This window comes from Astyanax mexicanus, chromosome 18, assembly GCF_023375975.1.
Source record: "Astyanax mexicanus isolate ESR-SI-001 chromosome 18, AstMex3_surface, whole genome shotgun sequence".
In the NCBI taxonomy this organism is placed as follows: domain Eukaryota; kingdom Metazoa; phylum Chordata; class Actinopteri; order Characiformes; family Acestrorhamphidae; genus Astyanax; species Astyanax mexicanus.
The window spans coordinates 15,936,269-15,955,451 of NC_064425.1; the positions used below are offsets into that span (position 1 = coordinate 15,936,269).

At 38.4% G+C, this 19,183-nt stretch overlaps 1 protein-coding gene across 1 annotated transcript in view; it reads right to left on the reverse strand.

Moving 5' to 3' along the window:
• The window catches only part of cpda (carboxypeptidase D, a), a 37,007-nt gene extending 18,213 nt beyond the window's left edge, over window positions 1-18,794 (reverse strand). Inside the window, exons 1-7 of the mRNA XM_007245930.4 lie at window positions 18,014-18,794; window positions 16,095-16,339; window positions 5,102-5,244; window positions 3,354-3,523; window positions 2,460-2,869; window positions 845-1,036; window positions 564-731 (exon numbers count right to left, since the gene is read on the reverse strand). Of these exons, the coding sequence (XP_007245992.3) occupies window positions 564-731; window positions 845-1,036; window positions 2,460-2,869; window positions 3,354-3,523; window positions 5,102-5,244; window positions 16,095-16,339; window positions 18,014-18,660 (1,975 nt within the window). The 5' untranslated portion in view covers window positions 18,661-18,794. The remainder of the gene's footprint in view (window positions 1-563; window positions 732-844; window positions 1,037-2,459; window positions 2,870-3,353; window positions 3,524-5,101; window positions 5,245-16,094; window positions 16,340-18,013) is intronic.
• Between the last annotated feature and the right edge of the window lie 389 nt (window positions 18,795-19,183).

A 19,183-nucleotide genomic window follows, 5' to 3' on the forward strand; every position in this document is an offset into this window, starting at 1 on the left:
TTTTCCCATTTCTCCCTCGATGCTCTACAATATTATTAAATGATTTCAGATTCTTTTTTTTTTTTTGAGAAACGGATGCAATATTTTTCCGATCAAAGAAGAAAAGAAACTTCCAGACCATTATCAGTCAGTCAGTGTCCATCATGGTATGGGGTTGTGTCTGTACACTTCTGTAATGGCAGAATTAATGCCATAAATGTATTTAGGTCTTAAGGCAACACATGCTGCCTCTAAGACAACATCTTTTCCAGGGATGTCTATGCATTTTTTAACAAGACATTGCAAAACCACACACTGCACACACACTACACGTTACCAAAACGTCAAAGTGTTGTTAAATAGTGTCTTTCTATTTGACCACATTGGGATGTGTTGCAAGCCTCAAAACGTGGAAATGCACATATATTGTCAAATTAAAAAGCTGAGCGGACAAAATATGAAATATCATTGGTTTCTTGCTGTCTGCAATAAAATAAAAGTTAAAATAATTGTAAGAAACACTTGTAGGAAATGTAAGAAGCATGTTTTTTTTGGGGGGTTGTAGATCTGGAGTAAAGACTTACCTCCATGCAGGTTAGCAGACAGCACAAACGGGTATCTTTTCACCCAGTCCATCACAGCTATAGTCTCAGGCTGCCTGGGATCTGTGATTGTTTTAAACTGATCAGGAAAGTTGCGGTTCAGGTCGTAGTTGTTGCTGTTGTTGCGTCCCTGGTAACCAGCGATATCTCCTGTGAAAAATAACATGCATTTATTATGCATTTGTTGATTTTACTATTTAATAATATTAATATAATAATATTTTTGCAGTGTGAATGGAAAACAACCCTCAATTCCTCCTTACCCTCTTGGGCAACTTCATAGCCATCTGGATTCATGGAGGGCATGATGTGAATGCGGGTGGTGTTGACAAGCTGGGTGACCTCGCGGTCGGTGCCATAATTACGGCAGAGATACTCGATCAGGTTAAGCAGCAGCTCTCGTCCCACCACCTCGTTGCCGTGCATGTTACCGATGTACTTAAACTCTGGTTCACCTAGAAGAGATCAGTGACTTATTTTAATACAGAATGCAGTGATCATTCTGGAACACTATCCTGAGGGTTTGCTGTTGTGCTATAATTAAGCTGACAGGCAGTAAGGACAAAGAACATTACTAGTTTTATTTTAACCCATAAAAATGGATTTAAAATGTACCTTACTGTGCAGATGTTTTAGGCATCTGTAAAAAATTGAATAAAACAGCTCCTTATCTGGGCAGTGAGAGTCAGTTTTCCAGACAGGGATTAAGCCTATTTTCTTTTTAATGCAAAAGGCTGTGCAATCCAAGACTAGACACAGGACAATTTACACTTATTGTGTGAATTTGTGGGTTATCAGAGAGGAGGATCACGAAATTGTCAACAATAGCAACACAAAAATGACTGTGGGCACATGTCTCTGTGTCAAAGAAGATATATCAAGAAACATTATGAAGAATGTGTCGGACTAGATGGGGAAAAAAAAATAGCCATGCAAGACATTTCAGTAGGGTGTTGAACGACATCCCAAATGTCAAAATTGGTCTTGTTTGGAATCAACACTGGAACTTTACGGAGCTCTATTTAGAGAAATAGCAATATATGATATAAAATGGTGAAAATCTATGTGTGAAGTATGTTACAGTATAAGGTGCACCGGATTATAGCGCACTAAACATCAATAAACGTCTAATTTCCAGTCTATTTTCATACATAAGGCACACCTGCTTGTGGCGAGACCTGTAAAGTTAAGTAAACAAAACTGTAATTAAAAAAAAAAAAAAAAAAAATTTTAGACAAGTCAGACAAGTCAAATGAGCGCTACATGTAAATCTACACAGATTTCTCTACTGCAAACTGTTTATTTTGGTGAGTAAAGGCTTCTGTTTATTTCCTGTAAGCTTAGATCTCCAGATTTCCACTAAAGCTGGAGTATAAGCATGTGTTCCAGAGTGTTCCGGTAAGCCAGAGCGATATTAGCTAACGGTTCGTCCAACATAGTTCATTTTAACATGGTAAAAACGCAGGCTACAGTCCAATATACTCACCTCTGAATGGCAAAAGAGCTAGCGCTGTGGTTATAGGCTAATGCTAATACTTCTCCAGCAGTGCTAGCCAGGTTTAGCAGCAGGGTACAGGCTGATAATACTCATCTCTGAGCAGCCAAAGATCTAGAATTTTGCGTGGTTAGCGGCTAATGATAATACTGCCTCTTACAACCTGACTGGTAAAATTCATATATAAGGCGCACCGGATTATAAGGCGATGATTTTTGGGGAAAATTATAGGATTTTAAATGCACCTTATAGTGCAAAAAAAAAGTAAATATTAAACAGCTAACTGCATATCTAAGTAAGAATTTTAGTGCTTCATATATTGAGATATATTGAATCAGAATCCTTTCATGGAATATCAGTCAGTTTTGTGTAAGCAGTGGTACCTTGTTCGTGCTCCCCCGGGTTGTCGGAGATCTCCATCACCCAGAGCATGCGATTCTCCACAGACTTGCCGATGGAGTAGAGGCGTGTAATGGAGGGGTACTTGCTGCTGAACTTCTGCATAAACAGCTCCATGTCGCTGTAGTGGTGATGGCGGAACTCCTGGGGCTGCAGGGGCTTTGGCTCTGGTGATCCTGTGCTGCTACTGGAGCCCTCCTCTGCTGTTCCTGTGATGTCGGTGGAAGCCCTGGTGTTGTTGCCGCTGCTGATCGGGGCGGCAGTGGTGGAGGGTGTTGGTAAGGGAGTGGCTGTCTGGCTGATGGTCTCAGAGTTTAACAGTGCTAGAGTGAAGTTAAGTTCTGTAGCTTTGCCTTCAGATACCTGAACATTGGTTATGGTCATGGGTACGCAACTGAAACAAACAAGGACATGCTTGTGAGACACACTGTTGTGAAAATCTTAAGAGTAGTCAACATGAAACTCCCTAAACCCACTAGACTCCTTAAAAATATGTGAATAAAAAATTGGTAAGGAGGAATGATGTTGATCATCCAACATTCTGACTTAACCAACATCATTGTCGCTAAATGCAACCAAATTCTCACAGCAATGTGCTAAAATTCAGTAAAATCTAGTCTTTCTTGGACAGTAGAGACAGTTACTCGAAGCAAAGCAAGATAAAGTCTCTTTTAACACCCTTGATTTCAGATTTCAGATGAAAAGAAAAATATTTAGTGAGTAAAACACATAAATACATCATTATTTTTCCTAGTGATTACAATAAACTACTAAACAAGCCTGATTACTCTAGTAAAGCTTCATTAAACTGATAGCTTTTTTGATGTTTATGGTGGAGGTGTGGTGACTACTGAAGGTCAGGGCATGGAGCTACTTACCCAGAGGCTACAGCTGTGATATTGTAGGTGCCAGGCAGCAGCAGTCGATAATAATCACCAAATTGTGCAGTGCTCACATTGTGGTTAATGCCTGCCACCATGATCATTGCATCAGAGAGAGGCTTCCCACTCCCAGCCTCCCTGACAAAACCCCGAACTCCGATGTGAACCTGAAATTGCAAGAACAAACAGTTTTAAAGCCTCTGAAGCTGGTTACAAACGAGCCTTTTCAATAAGTAACCATTTTCTCACATTTAGGAGAAATCTATATTTATATATATTTTATTACTGATATTTTATAAAATTGTATAATTTTTCTAAATGCCTTAATATATGAAGGAATGCAAATACAAATAAGGCACATTTAAATGTGCGTTTTTATGTAAAGGAAAATATGTTTAATAATCAGTTTTAGTTGGAAGCACACAATTGTTTCATGTAATATCAGCAGGAAAGTTCTTACAAACAGTCAAGATGTCACAAGTGTAAATGCTGCAAGACAAGAAATACAGTAAGTTCACTGTTGGTGTTTTGTTAAAAATCTCAGGAATTGTCCTCAAGGGAAAGCTTCTCAGTCCAGAACCAAAGTACTTTCAAGGCATAAATTAAACTCGAGCATTTACACTTAATAATCAAATGCATCTCTTTTTGATCAGACTGAAATCTGAATGCTCTGTTTAACAGAATATGCAAACTAGCTTGTTGCAGTTTTGGAGAGTTGGAAAGTTTCAGTTGTTAATGAGTCTTAAATGAATTTTGCAGAGACAGATGTGTTTAAACTACTATAATGTAGCTAAAATGTGTTTCAGACAGCCTCTATAAGGGGCTGATCCTCTGCCGTGCAATGTGGGGAAAAAAAATTATATATATATATATATATATATATATATATATATATATATATATATATATATATATATATATATATATACACATTATAACATTTAAAAACATATTTAAAACAGTATTTACAGGGATATTTTGACATTTAGGCAAAAATAAATGAATTGTGATGCTGTGATGTTGACCTGTGTTTTTACTAGTGCTGATATCATGATATAAATGTCTGATAAACAAATAAAAAAAAGCCAAATGTCTCTCTTGTTGACCAGACTGAAATCTGAATGCTCTGTTTAACAGAATATGCAAACTAGTTTTTAAGAGAAGTTTCAGTTGTTAATGACTCTTAAATGAGTTTTGTAGCGATGGATGGTGTTTACACTACTATAATGCAGCTTAAATGTGTTTCAGACAGCCTCTATAGGGGGCTGATCCACTGCCGGGCAATATACAAAAAAAAAAAAAATATATATATATATATATTTAAATGTATATCATGTATATATATATATATATATATATACATATATTTAAATATATATATCATGACATTTAAAAAAAAACATGTCTAAGACAGTATTTACAGGGATATTTTGACATGCAGACAAAACAAATTAATTGTGATGCTGTGATGTGATGTTGCCCTGTGTTTTTTTAGTAGTGCTGATGATATCATGATATTAATGTCTGATAAACAAATATTCACAGTACACTAAAAGAATAGTCATATTGCCCACCCCTTGTTTGACTGACTGGAATTGTCTACATTATAAATGAATGCTAGGTGCGTATAAAATTGCATTTTTATGTGACTTTGCTTTCTCCAGATTAGTTTTCTTGATATTAATGATACTTGAAGTGTAACTTGTACGCATTTGCAGCATTTATTGACATTTAAATATCTGCACCTTCTCCATGTAAGCCAGCAGTGCTTCTCTGTTGTTTTCCCACTCTGTTTGTAACTGTGCAGCGGGAGGATACTTGCAGCAGCTCAGTTCCATGGTGATTTCCAGGCAGTTCCCACTCAAGTAATTGTAGTCCTGCATCCCACCTGTGTAGAAAAAACAAATTCTACAATTCAATATAATTCAAACAACAAGGAAACTGCTTTTCAGGTCATGGTTTTAGTAGCAGGATGATCTTATAAGACGTAACAAACCTCATAAATACTGCTTCATGTTTGTAATAAAATGGGCACCAAAAAATAAAAGCTAAAGAAGTGTCCATGACTGAATAACATGCTCTTTTTACAGTGAGCTCAAACACATTTTCAGTGATAAGCCCAGCTGTCAGACACTGGTTGTTTCTGTAATGCTCATGAAGTCGAAACCGAAACTTCACGTGAAGTGTTACTCTTTTTAGAGCAAAAAGACTAATATCTGATATGTGTCATGTTACAAAAATAGCGTGAACAGTCTAAAATAAACATCTGATTTGATGAGACTGAGGCTACGTTCTCATTACAAGCCACACTGCTCAAATCTGACTTTTTGCTTAGATCAGATTTAGCTATCTTGACCGTTCACATTCACAAATGTAAGTGATCAGTATCCGTGTATAATATGAACAAATCAGTCCCTGAAACGCCTCACATGCTGCACATTGATATATAATGATATGCTGCACATTGATATACACATTGACGTATGTAAATGTCACTTTATTCACAAACAACAAAAAACGTCATATTTGAAAGACAACTTATCTTTATAAAGATAAAAATGGATGCCTTAGCAGTTCATATGTGTAGCATCTTTTGCTTGAGGTGAGAGAAAACAGCTGGTCTGAAGTTCATGCTCAGGTCGAGGAGGTAAAATAAAAAAGGCCAGGCTGCTTGCTTTTGCTGTTTTTGCAGCTTTAGCTGCACAGCTGCACCAAGAGATGTGTGATGTGTACAAGAGAGAAGCACGTGGCGTATGCGTCAAAACAAAAAGATGCATGAATTCAGATTTGACCGTTCACATTCATGTTGCACGTCAATGGATCACATATGGAAGTAGCTCAGATCTAATTTGGAAAAAAAAATGGATTTGGCACGTTCACACAGCCATGAAAAAGAGCAAAAAAATCAGAATTGAGTCACTTCAGCCTGGTAATGTCAACGTACCATGAGAAGATAAGATTTGAGCCACTTTCCCTGTGTGCTGTGTGAACGTAGCCTAATAGTTTCACCTGTGAGGCTGCAAAACTGATGTTTGAACGAACAAAGCAACCTAATCCAGCTTCACACGCCTTAAATACAGACTCTGTTAAGAAAATGTGCCACAAAACAAAAGACCGGCCGGTATCTGCCTGGGCAGACACTGGTCATATTGCTCAGTGACAGAGAGACAACAGTGAGTGTTTGCAGTGGCAGGCAGTTCTGTCTCAGACCAGATGCCTCAGGGGAGTTGCCATGGCTATGAGTGCTGGAACCCCATACAAAAACACACACCGGACACCAAACCCCTTGTGAACAAAGAGGAATCGTGTTTCTCCTCTCTTTCACTAGCTCACACAAGTGGAAGTAACAAGCTCTGAAAACCCCAGAAGACTTCGAATCTTGTGGCAAAAAAATAAAGCCTAAAAAATGGGACAGCTCATTCGGGGGAATTCCGAGGCGTTCCCAGGCCAGCCGAGAGACATAGTCCCTCCAGCGTGTCCTGGGTCTTCCCCTGGGCCTCCTCCCGGTGGGATGTGCTCGGAACACCTCACCAGGGAGGCGTCCAGGAGGCATCCTAATCAGATGCCCAAGCCACCTCAACTAGCTCCTCTCGATGTGGAGAAGCAGCGGCTCTACTCCAATCCCTGCCGGATGACCGAGCTTCTCACCTTATCTCTAAGGGAGAGCCCAGACACCCTGCGGAGGAAACTCATTACGGCCGCTTGTATCCGTGATCTCGTTCTTTCGGACAGCACCCAAAGCTCGTGGCCATAGATGAGGGTAGGAACGTAGATCGACCAGTAAATCGAGACCTTTGCTTTTTGGCTCAGCTCTCTCTTCACCACGACAATTTATATATGATGATCTTGGAATCTATGATCTAATCTGACTCCATGTATCAGTAATATAGATAGATTTAGAATGGGATATCCTAAGCTCCTGTACTTGTATGTGTAGGTGCCCCAATCAGTCGGTCCATACAGTGGATTCTATTTAATTGATTGAGTACATTTAATCTTGAAAGGATGTATAAAAGCTGTACTGAGAGCATAGGGGACATGGAAATTTAGATGCGCGAGCTATAAATATTACTAAAGCAGATAAAAAAAAAAAAAGATAAAACAGCTTTAATCCACCCAGCTTGCATGTCAGCTTGTCACATTTTCTATGAGCATGAAAACAGAAGCAATCAGCATAAACAGAATGTCAGTTAGGTATGACAGAGGAAATCAAAATAGGTTATCAAAGGTCAATTAATGTTCAACATAATCATAAACTGTAAACTAACAAATACAGAACTTCCTGGATGGATAACTCCAAACAATCTTCCTTATCAGATCAACATAACAGTTATAGGCCTATTTGTTGAGGTCCTGGTATGAAATGAACTGAATATTTTAAAAAATCTAAATATCCAGCCAGTGAAAATGTAAAAGAATGAATAATATAAAACCCATGCACAGTGACATTCCATCACATACAGTTCATTTTAGGTTTTTCTTCAAATTGACAGAGAAAAAAAAAATTGGAGACTTCTAAATTTATTATACTGCGGCCATTATGCGTGACATAATCAATGAAGATTAACGACCCTGTCCCAGAAGAAGCCAAGCTCAACCATGACATTACCTTTTTAGTGTTTCACAGATGAGCTTGTATGTTTGGGATCTTTTTTAGCCTCATAACTTTAGCCTTTCCATCACATAGGTAAACCAAAGGTTAATCTTTGGTCTCATCTTTGTCTTTGTCTTCCTAATCCTATTGCTTAATAGTAGTGTGCATTTTCTGTACTTTGCTTTAAGTCTTCTGTGAACTGTAGATTATGATATCTTTACTTGTGCCCTCTGGAGGTTGTTGCTGATGTCACTAACAGTTGTTTATTTACAGCACTCACAATGTGTCTGTCTAACTGCTGTGGTTTTCCTTGGTCTACGTGTTTAACATCTGTTACTTAGCACACCAGTGATGACTTTCTTCTTTAGGACATTCCAAACTGTTGTTCTGGCTATGGCCAATATTTGTGCAATGGTTCTCTCAGCTTCACCCATAGACAGCTCTCTGATTTTCATGTTGTTTACTCCTTCAACTATAAATGCACTGCAGACAGCACAGGCAAAACTCAAACCTGAAATGTAATGTAGACATTTAGAACGGTTTGTTGTTTGAATAATGTATCAGGACACACCTGTGCAACAACACACACACCTTACAGTCACATGTCCCAATACTTTTGCTTAAAAGAAAATTAAGTGGGTTCAGATAAAAGGTGCTATCTTCTGAACTGTGTATCAGATTCAGAGGAAACTACCTGGAAATAAAAGCTAAAAGCTAATATTTATTTATTGTTAATTGTCAAACCCAAGTGTTTACAGTCTACAGCAGAAATAATGTGCTTGGCCTCACTGTTCCAGTACTTTGGGAGTGTATTGAATATTCATAAACTTCAGGAGGAATCAGTTTCCAGTTATGGCCGTCATCAGTTTATACAATGCCTGTGTTGTACCCTTGTCAACATTTTCCACACTCTGAATCAATGAACAGAACCAGCGTCCAGAGAAACGTCCGGGTAACCTTCCACGCAGTGCAGTTATACCGAGCAAACAATGAGCTCACAGTTTGTTAAACCGGTCATGCCTGAACTTACATCCTGCTGTTTTCATATGATGATCACTTGACCCTGTAAACTGGTTCCCCTTCCTGAGGATATGAAGAACCAGAGGCCCGTTCACCTCAGTCCACCTTTTTACTGATGAATTTTAAACAGTACATCTATGCTCAGGATCAGTGAGGTGCAGAGGCTGGAGCAGAAAGCAGCCAATCAGACGCATTCATGCTTTATGTCAACCATCACAGTGAGCAGTAGGAGAGTAATTTAAAACATCTGTATGTACACACGTGTACATATCCATTAATAATAGTGGATGAGTAAATGTCTATTTAGTGTGAATGGATTTAACTCATGATAAATGGATTTAACATGATAAAGGAGTACTAACCTTTGTTGAGTAGCCAATCACTGTTCTCCCGCAGCTTTCCAAGATCCAGTAATTTTGTGCTTTTTGCCCAGCTCTGTTTACAATGGGCACTTCAGGGCATCCAGTTGCCCCTGCAGATAAATCGCTTTTTACACTGTTATCCAGGTTCAAAATAGCTCCACACTTCATTGGTAGAATCCAGAGAGCCCTGACATTTAAAACGAAGCATTAAGCTTCAAAGCATTAAGCTTTGAAGCTTATTAAGCTTATTAAAAGCTTATTAAAAATACTGTTTACAACCTTTAGTGTATGCTAATTCTTGGGCGCCGCCTTCTTAAAGTAAGTCATGATCAGTATAGTACTGGCGGCGCCCAGAGATTAGGCCACACTACAGGTTGTAAACAGTGTTTTTTAAAGCTTCTTATGCACATTTAAAGTTATTTACGTCTCGTTTTAAATCTCAGGGCACACAGGTACACTCAATGAGGTGTAACAGTGAAAAAAGTGAATTATCTGCAGGGGCAACTGGATGCCCTGAAGTGCTCATTGTAAACAGAGCTGGGCAAAAAAAGACAAAATTACTGGATCTCAGAAAGCTGCAGGAGTGCAGAGATAGGCTATTGAACAAATGTTAGTACTCTTTATCATGTTTTACTACACCCAAAGTCAATATTCAAACTTCACTGCCTAAAACAATACCTGTTATTAATCTGTAACCAAAAAAAAAAAAACACAATTTCGTATTAGGTGCTTAACACTGCTCAGTGTATACTAGCTAAGCAGCAGAATTCTCCTTTACATTAACCTGCAAAATCAACTTTAATTCAAATACTGGGAGCTGTCATGTGATTTTCTTTGCATTCCACTTAAGACCCAAACCACTTCCTCCTCACATAATATGGGTCACTCCATCCCTGGCCTGAAACTCTTGGGTATTAACCTCAGTAGGCGAGTCTCTGTAGGCTATAAAGCAGTTAAATATAAGCTAACAGACATTACACATCACTGAACAGATGCTGTGCGTGGAGCAGGTTTAATTATTAGGTGGAGCAAAGTTCAAAAACTAATTCCCGGTTTTCCGGAAAAGCTAAGAACCTTCCAACCACCCTTATCAGAAATATCAAAGCAAGCTAGACAGGACCTCACACATGATATTCTTAAAAAATTATATGTGTTCAGTAGTTTGAGGAAACATAAATGCTACAGCAGGTCTCCTGCATGACTCGACGATTTCCCAACCACATAAAAAAGTCAATATACACAGTAAAATAAACATGTGATGTCTGCTGATATTTGCACAGATTAGATGTGTAAAGATACAGTGTTTAACACTCCCAGCCACAAACTGCGTCCTGCGTCTTTAACAGTGTGCAAGAATGTGATCATCATAAAATATGTTATATAACATTTTTTATAACTAATCCTGGTCTCATTTACACTTATAATCCAGTTAAATCAGACTCTGGTTCTCTTTGTGTGATTCATTTGGGCAGGTGTGAATACAGTAATCACACATTTAAATGCAGATTAAAACTGTGGCGAGACCCTTAAGAAATTGCTGTGAGAATGTGACTGCATTCAGTGTTAACAGAACTAGTGAGGTCAGGATGTTGGATGATCTCCACCCCAGCATCATTACAGATAACACAGTTTCACAGCTCCACAGCTCAATGTCTGGCACTAGGCATGGTGCCCATAGGTTCACCTACATGTGCTCCAATGAGTCCTATTCTATTGGCAGTATTTCTCTACATGAAAAAGATAAAAGCTGTGTGTGTGTGCATTTGCATCTACGTCACCAGTGGCGTCTAAAAAAAATCCACAACCTCATTAAAGATCTCTTTTAAGGATTTTAATGAAATGAAATACGTTTTTCAGTTCAGATTAAGCTGAAGTGGCTGTGGCACATTATGATTTCATTTTCACGTTCATGTGCTTACAGACGTGTGAAGACTCACAGGAAGCATCAGCGCTGGCACAGCAGGCAAACCACTGAAAATCATTAACACCAGCAAGAGGCTGATGCTAAAAACGTGCGACTCAGATTATGCAAATATTATAATTCATGATGTTCCTGCGGATGTTTTGTGCAATGATGAGCTTTTGAGGTTTGGGAAAGGAGTGTGCCAGATCATATCATACAGATGGATATGTGAAAGGCTGGTTATGGTATGGTATGGTAGGGTAGGGTAGGGTATGGTATAGGGGTGTCACGATTCTCTAAATCCTTGATTCGATTTAATATCTGATATTAGGGACACAATTTGATTCGATTATCGATTTTCTTTTTTTTTTTTTACAGCAGAGAGGCCTATTTCAAAACGAGGGCTTGATATAAGTGATGCAAAGTGATACAAGTGATCTGTAATACACCACAGAAGGCACTAATTGTCAAATTTAAATAATTTAATCAAGATATATATGTAATGCCATCTAGTGGCTTTTTTTGGTAGCAGCAGTGTGCACTATTAAAACAGCAATGTGCAACATAAGAAAATAATAATAAAAAAATACAGGAACAGTCATGTAAAAAATAATAGAACAATTAGAGCCTTAACAAACTGAACTCTATCCTACTATAACATTTAAACATGAAAAATAAGACTTGAGGCTGACAAGTCTTTTTTCTTTAACAAAGATATATAATTAACTTTATCTGAAAGAAGGATGCTCCTTAAGGTACCAAAACTATTAACATATTTGAGACTAGACAAAACAACTGTTATTTTTATATATTTTTTTTAAGTTTTTTTTTTAAGAAGATGACAATGTCCACATACTCTGAGAAAGTGCTGCTCTTTGAGCAGTCACAATGCGGCTACAGTGTGCTGCTCCATTTGCGTAGCACGCGTTGATCCTCTTTTTGACTTCGAGGCTCGAGACCATGACATAATTTCGATCGATTTCGATGAAATATCGAAATCGTGACACCCCTAGTATGGTATGGTATGGTATGGTATGGTATGGTATGGTATGGTATGATATGATATGGTAAGGTAGGGTACAGTAAAGGGTCAGACGTCGCTCCTCTGGCTGTAAAATGCCCTTGCGTGATTTAGGCATGTGTGTAAAAGTGAAGTAAAGTGAAGAAGCCTTCCTGTGTCTCTACAGTCAGGTCTAATGTGTTTTACTCAATACAAAAGCAGTGCCCTTGTCCTACTCATTGAAATGCAGAAGAAATAATGCTAACATTAGCAGTTAATCAGCATGTGCTGAATGATACACTTTAACATGTTACTGCCAGCACTTGTTCAGCAGTGCCCTTGACTGAGCACTGACTGAGCAATACTGTAATTATCAGGTTACAATAAGTACTGTAGATCTTGTGCTCCTGCAAGAAAGCAAGCTGAGTGCAATCACACAGTACGGGTGTACCTTATCAAATCATACACGTAAATCTCAGTATCAGTTCCTAATAATTAAAAAAAATTATATTGTGATAACAGTGGTATTCTGTATTGTAATCAGTTAATTTCTTATTTCTTATGATTTTTACTGTATTTAACTGTAATTTACCTTAAGCTTTTTAATAAGGGTATTTTTTGGTATAATAGCTTATGCTTTCAGTTTAGATACATGCACTAAATATTTGGCACTTCAGTATTTGGTCGTTTTTTTGTTTCATTACATCATTTTCATGTTAGATTATTAGCATTTTATATAACATCTGAGTCTTGGAAATTTACTGCTTACAAAATAGACAAAAGACAAAAGTACAGAATTTTATTGTTTCTACTAAATGTTTGAAATGTTTAACTGAATAGAACTAACTTTTTAGTTGAAGAAATTTATATATATTTTTATATATTTTTATGTTTTTTTGTCAAGAATATTGTTATAACATAAATTCCCTGAAATTAGGGACATGCAACATCTTATATTTGTTTAGATTTGCAGATTCTGCACTTTAGTATTTTGGTAGTTTTTTTTTAAGATACATTTTATTACATTTGTTTAGTTTTATCATTATTATTTTATACAAAATGTGCACTCTTTGTATACTTGCATGACATGCAGCTTTAACATTTGTTTGTGGCTTCTATACCTTTTCCATATTACCAATAATATTGTTATATATTGCAAAAATACTATGCAATACAGTAATATTATTTCAGGGACAGATTGCCATAACACACATATCTATCTAGATACAAAACCACCATATAAACCACATTTTAATAAAAACAGTGTTCTCTGAACAGGTCATCACAGCACTCCAGCGGTTTAGCTGCGAGCTCACCCTGCCAAAAGCCCCACCACAGCACAGCTTAAGCCCACATGAGCAAATCAGGCTTCTGCTTTCCTTCACATTACCATCACACAGGCTCTGGACATAATCTGCACTAATCCAAACACCCCAGGATTAGCTAAACAACCCCACACCCCAGGATTAGCTCCACAGCAGTGACTGAGGCAGGAAACACACACATCCCTTTCCACATCCCATCACAATCTCCAAAAAACACAATGCTTCGTCTCTCAGAGGCTTTCGCAAGACTCTGGAGAACAATAGCTGACCGCAGAAGGTGGCCAACTCATTCTCTGCTGCTGCGCTTCATATTTCAGGTGTAGGGCCTGACCTGTAAACCCCTGCATACAACGAAGATCAGGTTCCTGCTGTCTGACAGTGATGGCTAAGCCCTGCTGATGAAGGCAGTGAGGGGGAAGTAAGGAATTGAGATAATATTACAATGAGTTGTAAAAAAGAGAGAAATCAGAGAGCAACAGGATTCCACAGAAGAGAGATGCGGGGGTTCAGATTACCTTTCAATTAAGTTTACACACCAAACAATAAATAGCACATATAGCCAAAAGCAAGCACCATAAGTACCGTATTTTTCATACTACAAGGTGCACCAGACTATAAGCCACACTATCAATAAACGTCTATTTTCTGCTCTATTTTCATCCATAAATCGCTCTTGATTATAAGGTGCAATATCAATGAACATATATTTTCTGGTCTATTTTTTATAAATAAGGCACACCGGATTATAATGCTTATTAAGCGACACTAGTAAGGATGCATACATTGAAGTGAGCAAGGGTGTCACCATGTATTCTTTCCAAAGGGGAAGCTAGGGGAAGAGCCTAAGTAAATAAAACTGTAATTCTTAATAAAAAAAAATAAAAAAAAACATTTATTTTAAAGTTACAATGAGTGCTGGACGTTAATCTTCATAGATTTCTCTTGTTTATTTGGGTGAGTAAAGCATTTCCGTTAATTTACAGTAAACTTAGATTTCCAGTATTTTGTCCAAGGCTGAACGCTAGTTGCGGTTAGCAGCATAGCCAGCTGCGGTTAGCAGTGCTAGCCAACTGTGGTTAAGACGCATGTTCCTTGCATGTTCATTTACATGAAACAAATGAACCAATCACCATCACCAATATTTTAGCCAGTTGTGCAATAACCAATGAATAAAGTAAACTGCAGCAGCTGAAGAAAAATGTAAGGATTTCCCAACTTAATATTAAAGTGAAAGTCTGTAAGTTTTTTTGTTAAGAATGTGTAGTTACACGGGGAAGGCTAACATGTACTTTTAAAATTTGAAATGCAGTGCAGATGAATCTGGTGATTTTAGTGAGGATTTGTTCTGCTCTCTTGTATCTCTCCTGCTCCCTTTAGTTCTAATTCTGTATTTCTTTGGTTTAGCAATGTCTGAATGAGCAGATGATGACTGAGTTTGTCATTCTGATCTCAGTTTTCACAGTAGCTCTTGTATTAGCACTATTAGCAACATCAGGTAACTCAGGTAGCCAGCAAAAGCTGCTGTTGTCAAAAAAAACAAAAAAACAACAACAATCCTGGAACCTACCAGACACGGAGTGACTGTATATGATTTAGCAGGAATTGTAGCAGAAGCACACTGATGCCATTTATTATAATATTTTGCTCTCTCCTTACCCAGGAACACTACTACTTTCAATGTAAAAGAAAAAAAAAATGAAGGACTGCAGCTTTAATCAAAAATTCACTGTCTTTAAAGGGGTCTAATTGTAAAATTATGCTGTTATATTATAATTATTCCAGTGGCATTATCAAAATCTCTTAAACTGACAGTTATACAGTTAAGTCATGGTCAGGGTCATCGTGGGAGGCCTAGACCTAAAAATTAAGGACATACAGAATATTTGGAAACCAGAAATAATATCTGAAAAACTGAATAATTTATACCAAACAAATATGAAATTGTTTTAAGTCATATTGCATTTGTTTTCACTGCAGAGCGCCGCTTTGCCAAACAGAGCAGAGCGCCACACAGATTGAGGGACAGAGCAGCTGTAACATTGTCAGTAATAGTATTGTGTCAAAACAAAATGTTAAAAGCTACAGTTAATGCTGAGACTTGAAATGAAAACTACATTCCTTGTACAATCAGAATGATAGACTCTTTAGTTTTGCTTTAATTATCTTTCCACATTTAAAGACTTTTTAATTAATATATGACAAAATCCACCCCTCATATAAATGAGGATCCAAATACGTCAGCTGCAGTAAAAGAAGATAGATAAACCATGTCTGTAAATCTGCAAAATGAGTCAGTAAAAATGTAATTTTTAGCAGCCAATCCAAGGAAAGACTGACCAACTGCACCTGGGGGCTGTACCACAAAGGAAACAAATTCTTGGTAACCTTAATTCTTGGTAAACTAATAAAACTCACAAAAGCTCACAGAGTGTAAAGGCAGAGTAGACAGAATAATAATAGCCCTGCTTAAATGTATGGAGTCATATGTGTATTTTAACTAGCAATGAAGGGAAATGTGGGTGCTGGTTAATTACCTGCCACATCATACCACTTTGCACCATTCGTGATGCCATCTTTAAACATCTCACTGGGATCCAGAGGGCATTTAGGCTTCCCAGTTTTCATGATGGGGTTGTTCTCCGCATAAACCCGAGCCAAGTATCTGAAGAGAGAGTCGTCAGGTGACTCGCTGTAGATACTGCCGCCATGCAAGGCAGAGTCATCAAAGGGATAACTGGCCACCACTGTGCCCCCATGCAAATTTCCAGAGAGAACAAACCTGGAGGGAGGGAAAAAAAGTCATGTTAAAGAAAGCCACAATATTTAAAAAAGTAAATACTTCAAATTAGGGGTCTAACAAAATAATAATATTGCATTGTAAATTGGAACTCTTGTATTATGATATGTATTATAGTAAGTAAGTTCTGGCCAACACAGAGTCATATTTCAAATAAGCCTCTTTCTTAAAAGAAGTGAATGAATTGTCCATTTACCCTAAACATAGATGACTGGACTCTTCAGATTTCCAATGAGTTTTCCAAGACTTTGTGTGACAGACTTCAACTGTTTGTTAGCTACTACGTTACACTCGGCTTTTTCTTTTAAATTGAAAGTGGTAATATTTGACAAGACAAGACAAAATATTGCATTGCATTATAAACTGCATCAGTGTGCTTCTGTGACCGTTCCAGAAAGCCAAATATGTTTACCCTTAAAACATAGTCTGGTAGATTCCTGGCCATGTCACATCTTTAAAGACTGCACCACAACACATGGTTTAAAACCTTCCCACAGGTTTTTACTGACGTATTTCCGTGTTGGGTGACTTTCTATTTACTCCACTACATTTCAGTCTTTTTACTTCATTACATTAGAGTAAAAATCATTAATTCTGGACAATATATACATGAAAATGTGAAATATCTAAACAAAAGAAGAGTGAAGTAAGTTCTTCAAGTACATGACTCAGCGTACACTTTGTTTTCAACTTGACTTGACCTGTTAAACATCAGTTATCAAGTTCAGTCATATGGTTCATCATCAGTGCATCAGTGTATAATTTAGGGAGTGGCTAGGCCTGCATAAATGAAGAAATGCAAGGAATACAGAGGCAGTATAGTAAAGATAATCTCATTTGTAACTGGAAACTGCAACTGCAAACTTAAACAAGTTTTTTTTTTTAATAGTCACTTATTTCTACCTAATGGAAATTGCTTGTCTTCAGTTTTGTTTTGTGGTCATAAAAAGTTTAATATGAACAAAACCTCAGTGTGAGATTAACTAATGATATTTTATTAAAAGAATGGAGAACCAATAGTGGCACTAGTGTAAAGGTAGGCAATATGACAATATTTTATTGTTTTTAGGCATATCAAGGACCTGGTCCGTGCGTAAACAACACTGACCCAACTGTACATTTAATTACAGATGGCTAAAATGCGTATAGTTTAATTGGATGAATTAATCCAAGTGTGATATAAAATAAAGTTATCTAATACTATAATAATTTGTATTTGCAACTTTTTTTATTTTGTCGCACACACACACAGACAGAGACACACATGAGGGCCCTGACATTAAAAATTAGGCACTGAGAACTTGCACAGGTAGTTTATTAAAACACTGTTTACTAACAGTACATTCAGGTGTCTGTGTGTGTCTGTCTGTGTCAGTGTGTGTCTCTGTGTCAGTGTGTGTATGTGTCTCTGTGTCAGTGTGTGTGTGTCTCTGTGTGTGTGTCTCTGTGTCAGTGTGTGTATGTGTCTCTGTGTCAGTGTGTGTGTGTCTCTGTGTCTGTGTTTTTGTCTCTGTGTGTGTTTGTGTCTCTGTACAGGGGTGCAAATTAGATATAGTAATACAACAGTAATATATAGTAATATTATTATATTTCATATTATATGTGAAATTTAAATAAGGTTCAGTGGTAGTGACTGAAAAAAAGATCCTATCTTACTTGTTCTCCAGGATCCACTTCATCACAGCTGTCTTCTCAGGAGCCTCATCTTCACTGACGTTGATGTCTGAGAACTGGTCAGGGAAGCTCCTGTTCAGGTCGACGTCCTTGGCGTTGCTTCTTGCCTTATCGTCGCCGTCGCAGTCCCCCTCCACAGCCCTCTCGAACCCGTCCGGGTTCATGCTGGGCATGATGTAGATATCCGTGCTGTTGATCAGCTCGTTCACGCGCGGGTCCTCTCCGTACCCGGTTAACAGGTGCTCTATGAGATAGACCAGAACCTGCCGAGAAACCGTCTCGTCTCCGTGCATGTTCCCCACGTACTTAAACTTGGGCTTCCCGGGAACCTGAGCCGCGGGCTCTGAGCTGATCCTCATCACCCACAGCTCCCTGCCCTGCACGGAGCGCCCGATGCTGCTGAGGTTGGAGATGTGCGGATATTTCTGAGCGAGGGACTTCAGTATTCGGCTCAGTTCTACAAAGCTGTAGTATTTACTGTAGGTCTCCCCCGGCTCCTCTGTAGCGGCAGGGCTGACAGGACCCGGGCTGACCACAGGAACCAAAACAACAACTATACAGAGCGCAGCGGCGAGGAGAAGAGCCGGACTCGCCCATAAACGCGACGTATCTCCTTTCTGCCGCCACATGACGCCCGATACTCCTCCGTTCACTCATTAAATACGAAAAACTAGCTTAAAACTTGTCTGGCGGAGCTGCTCTCCCCCAGCTGCCTGCGCTTTTAGGCGAAGTGTGGACGTTTCCTGTATGTGTGAGGGGGAGGAGTGAAGACGGCGACCACCAGTTCCGCCCGGCTCGTTACCAGAGCAGCACTTTACAAAATAAAAGTCCGCTCTCTGATACCGAGGAGGAGACACCATCGCCGCCCCTACATTACCGTGCTCAGAGCAGCCATTTACAAAATAAAAGTCCACTCTTTGATACCGAGCACCGCCCCCGCCCCCACCGTGCTTTGTTAGCGTTCTAGATATTAACGTTACACTGTTTGTCATGCCCGGTGTTCTGCCGGGTTATGCTACCCATCGATATGTGCTTTTAAACAGCACCACCATTTTTATTTTATTTTTTTATTTGTGATTTTATGATATTTCCTTTTTTTTGAGTGCATTAAACCATCCGCTTAAACGTTACAAACCTGTAATGGCAATTAAA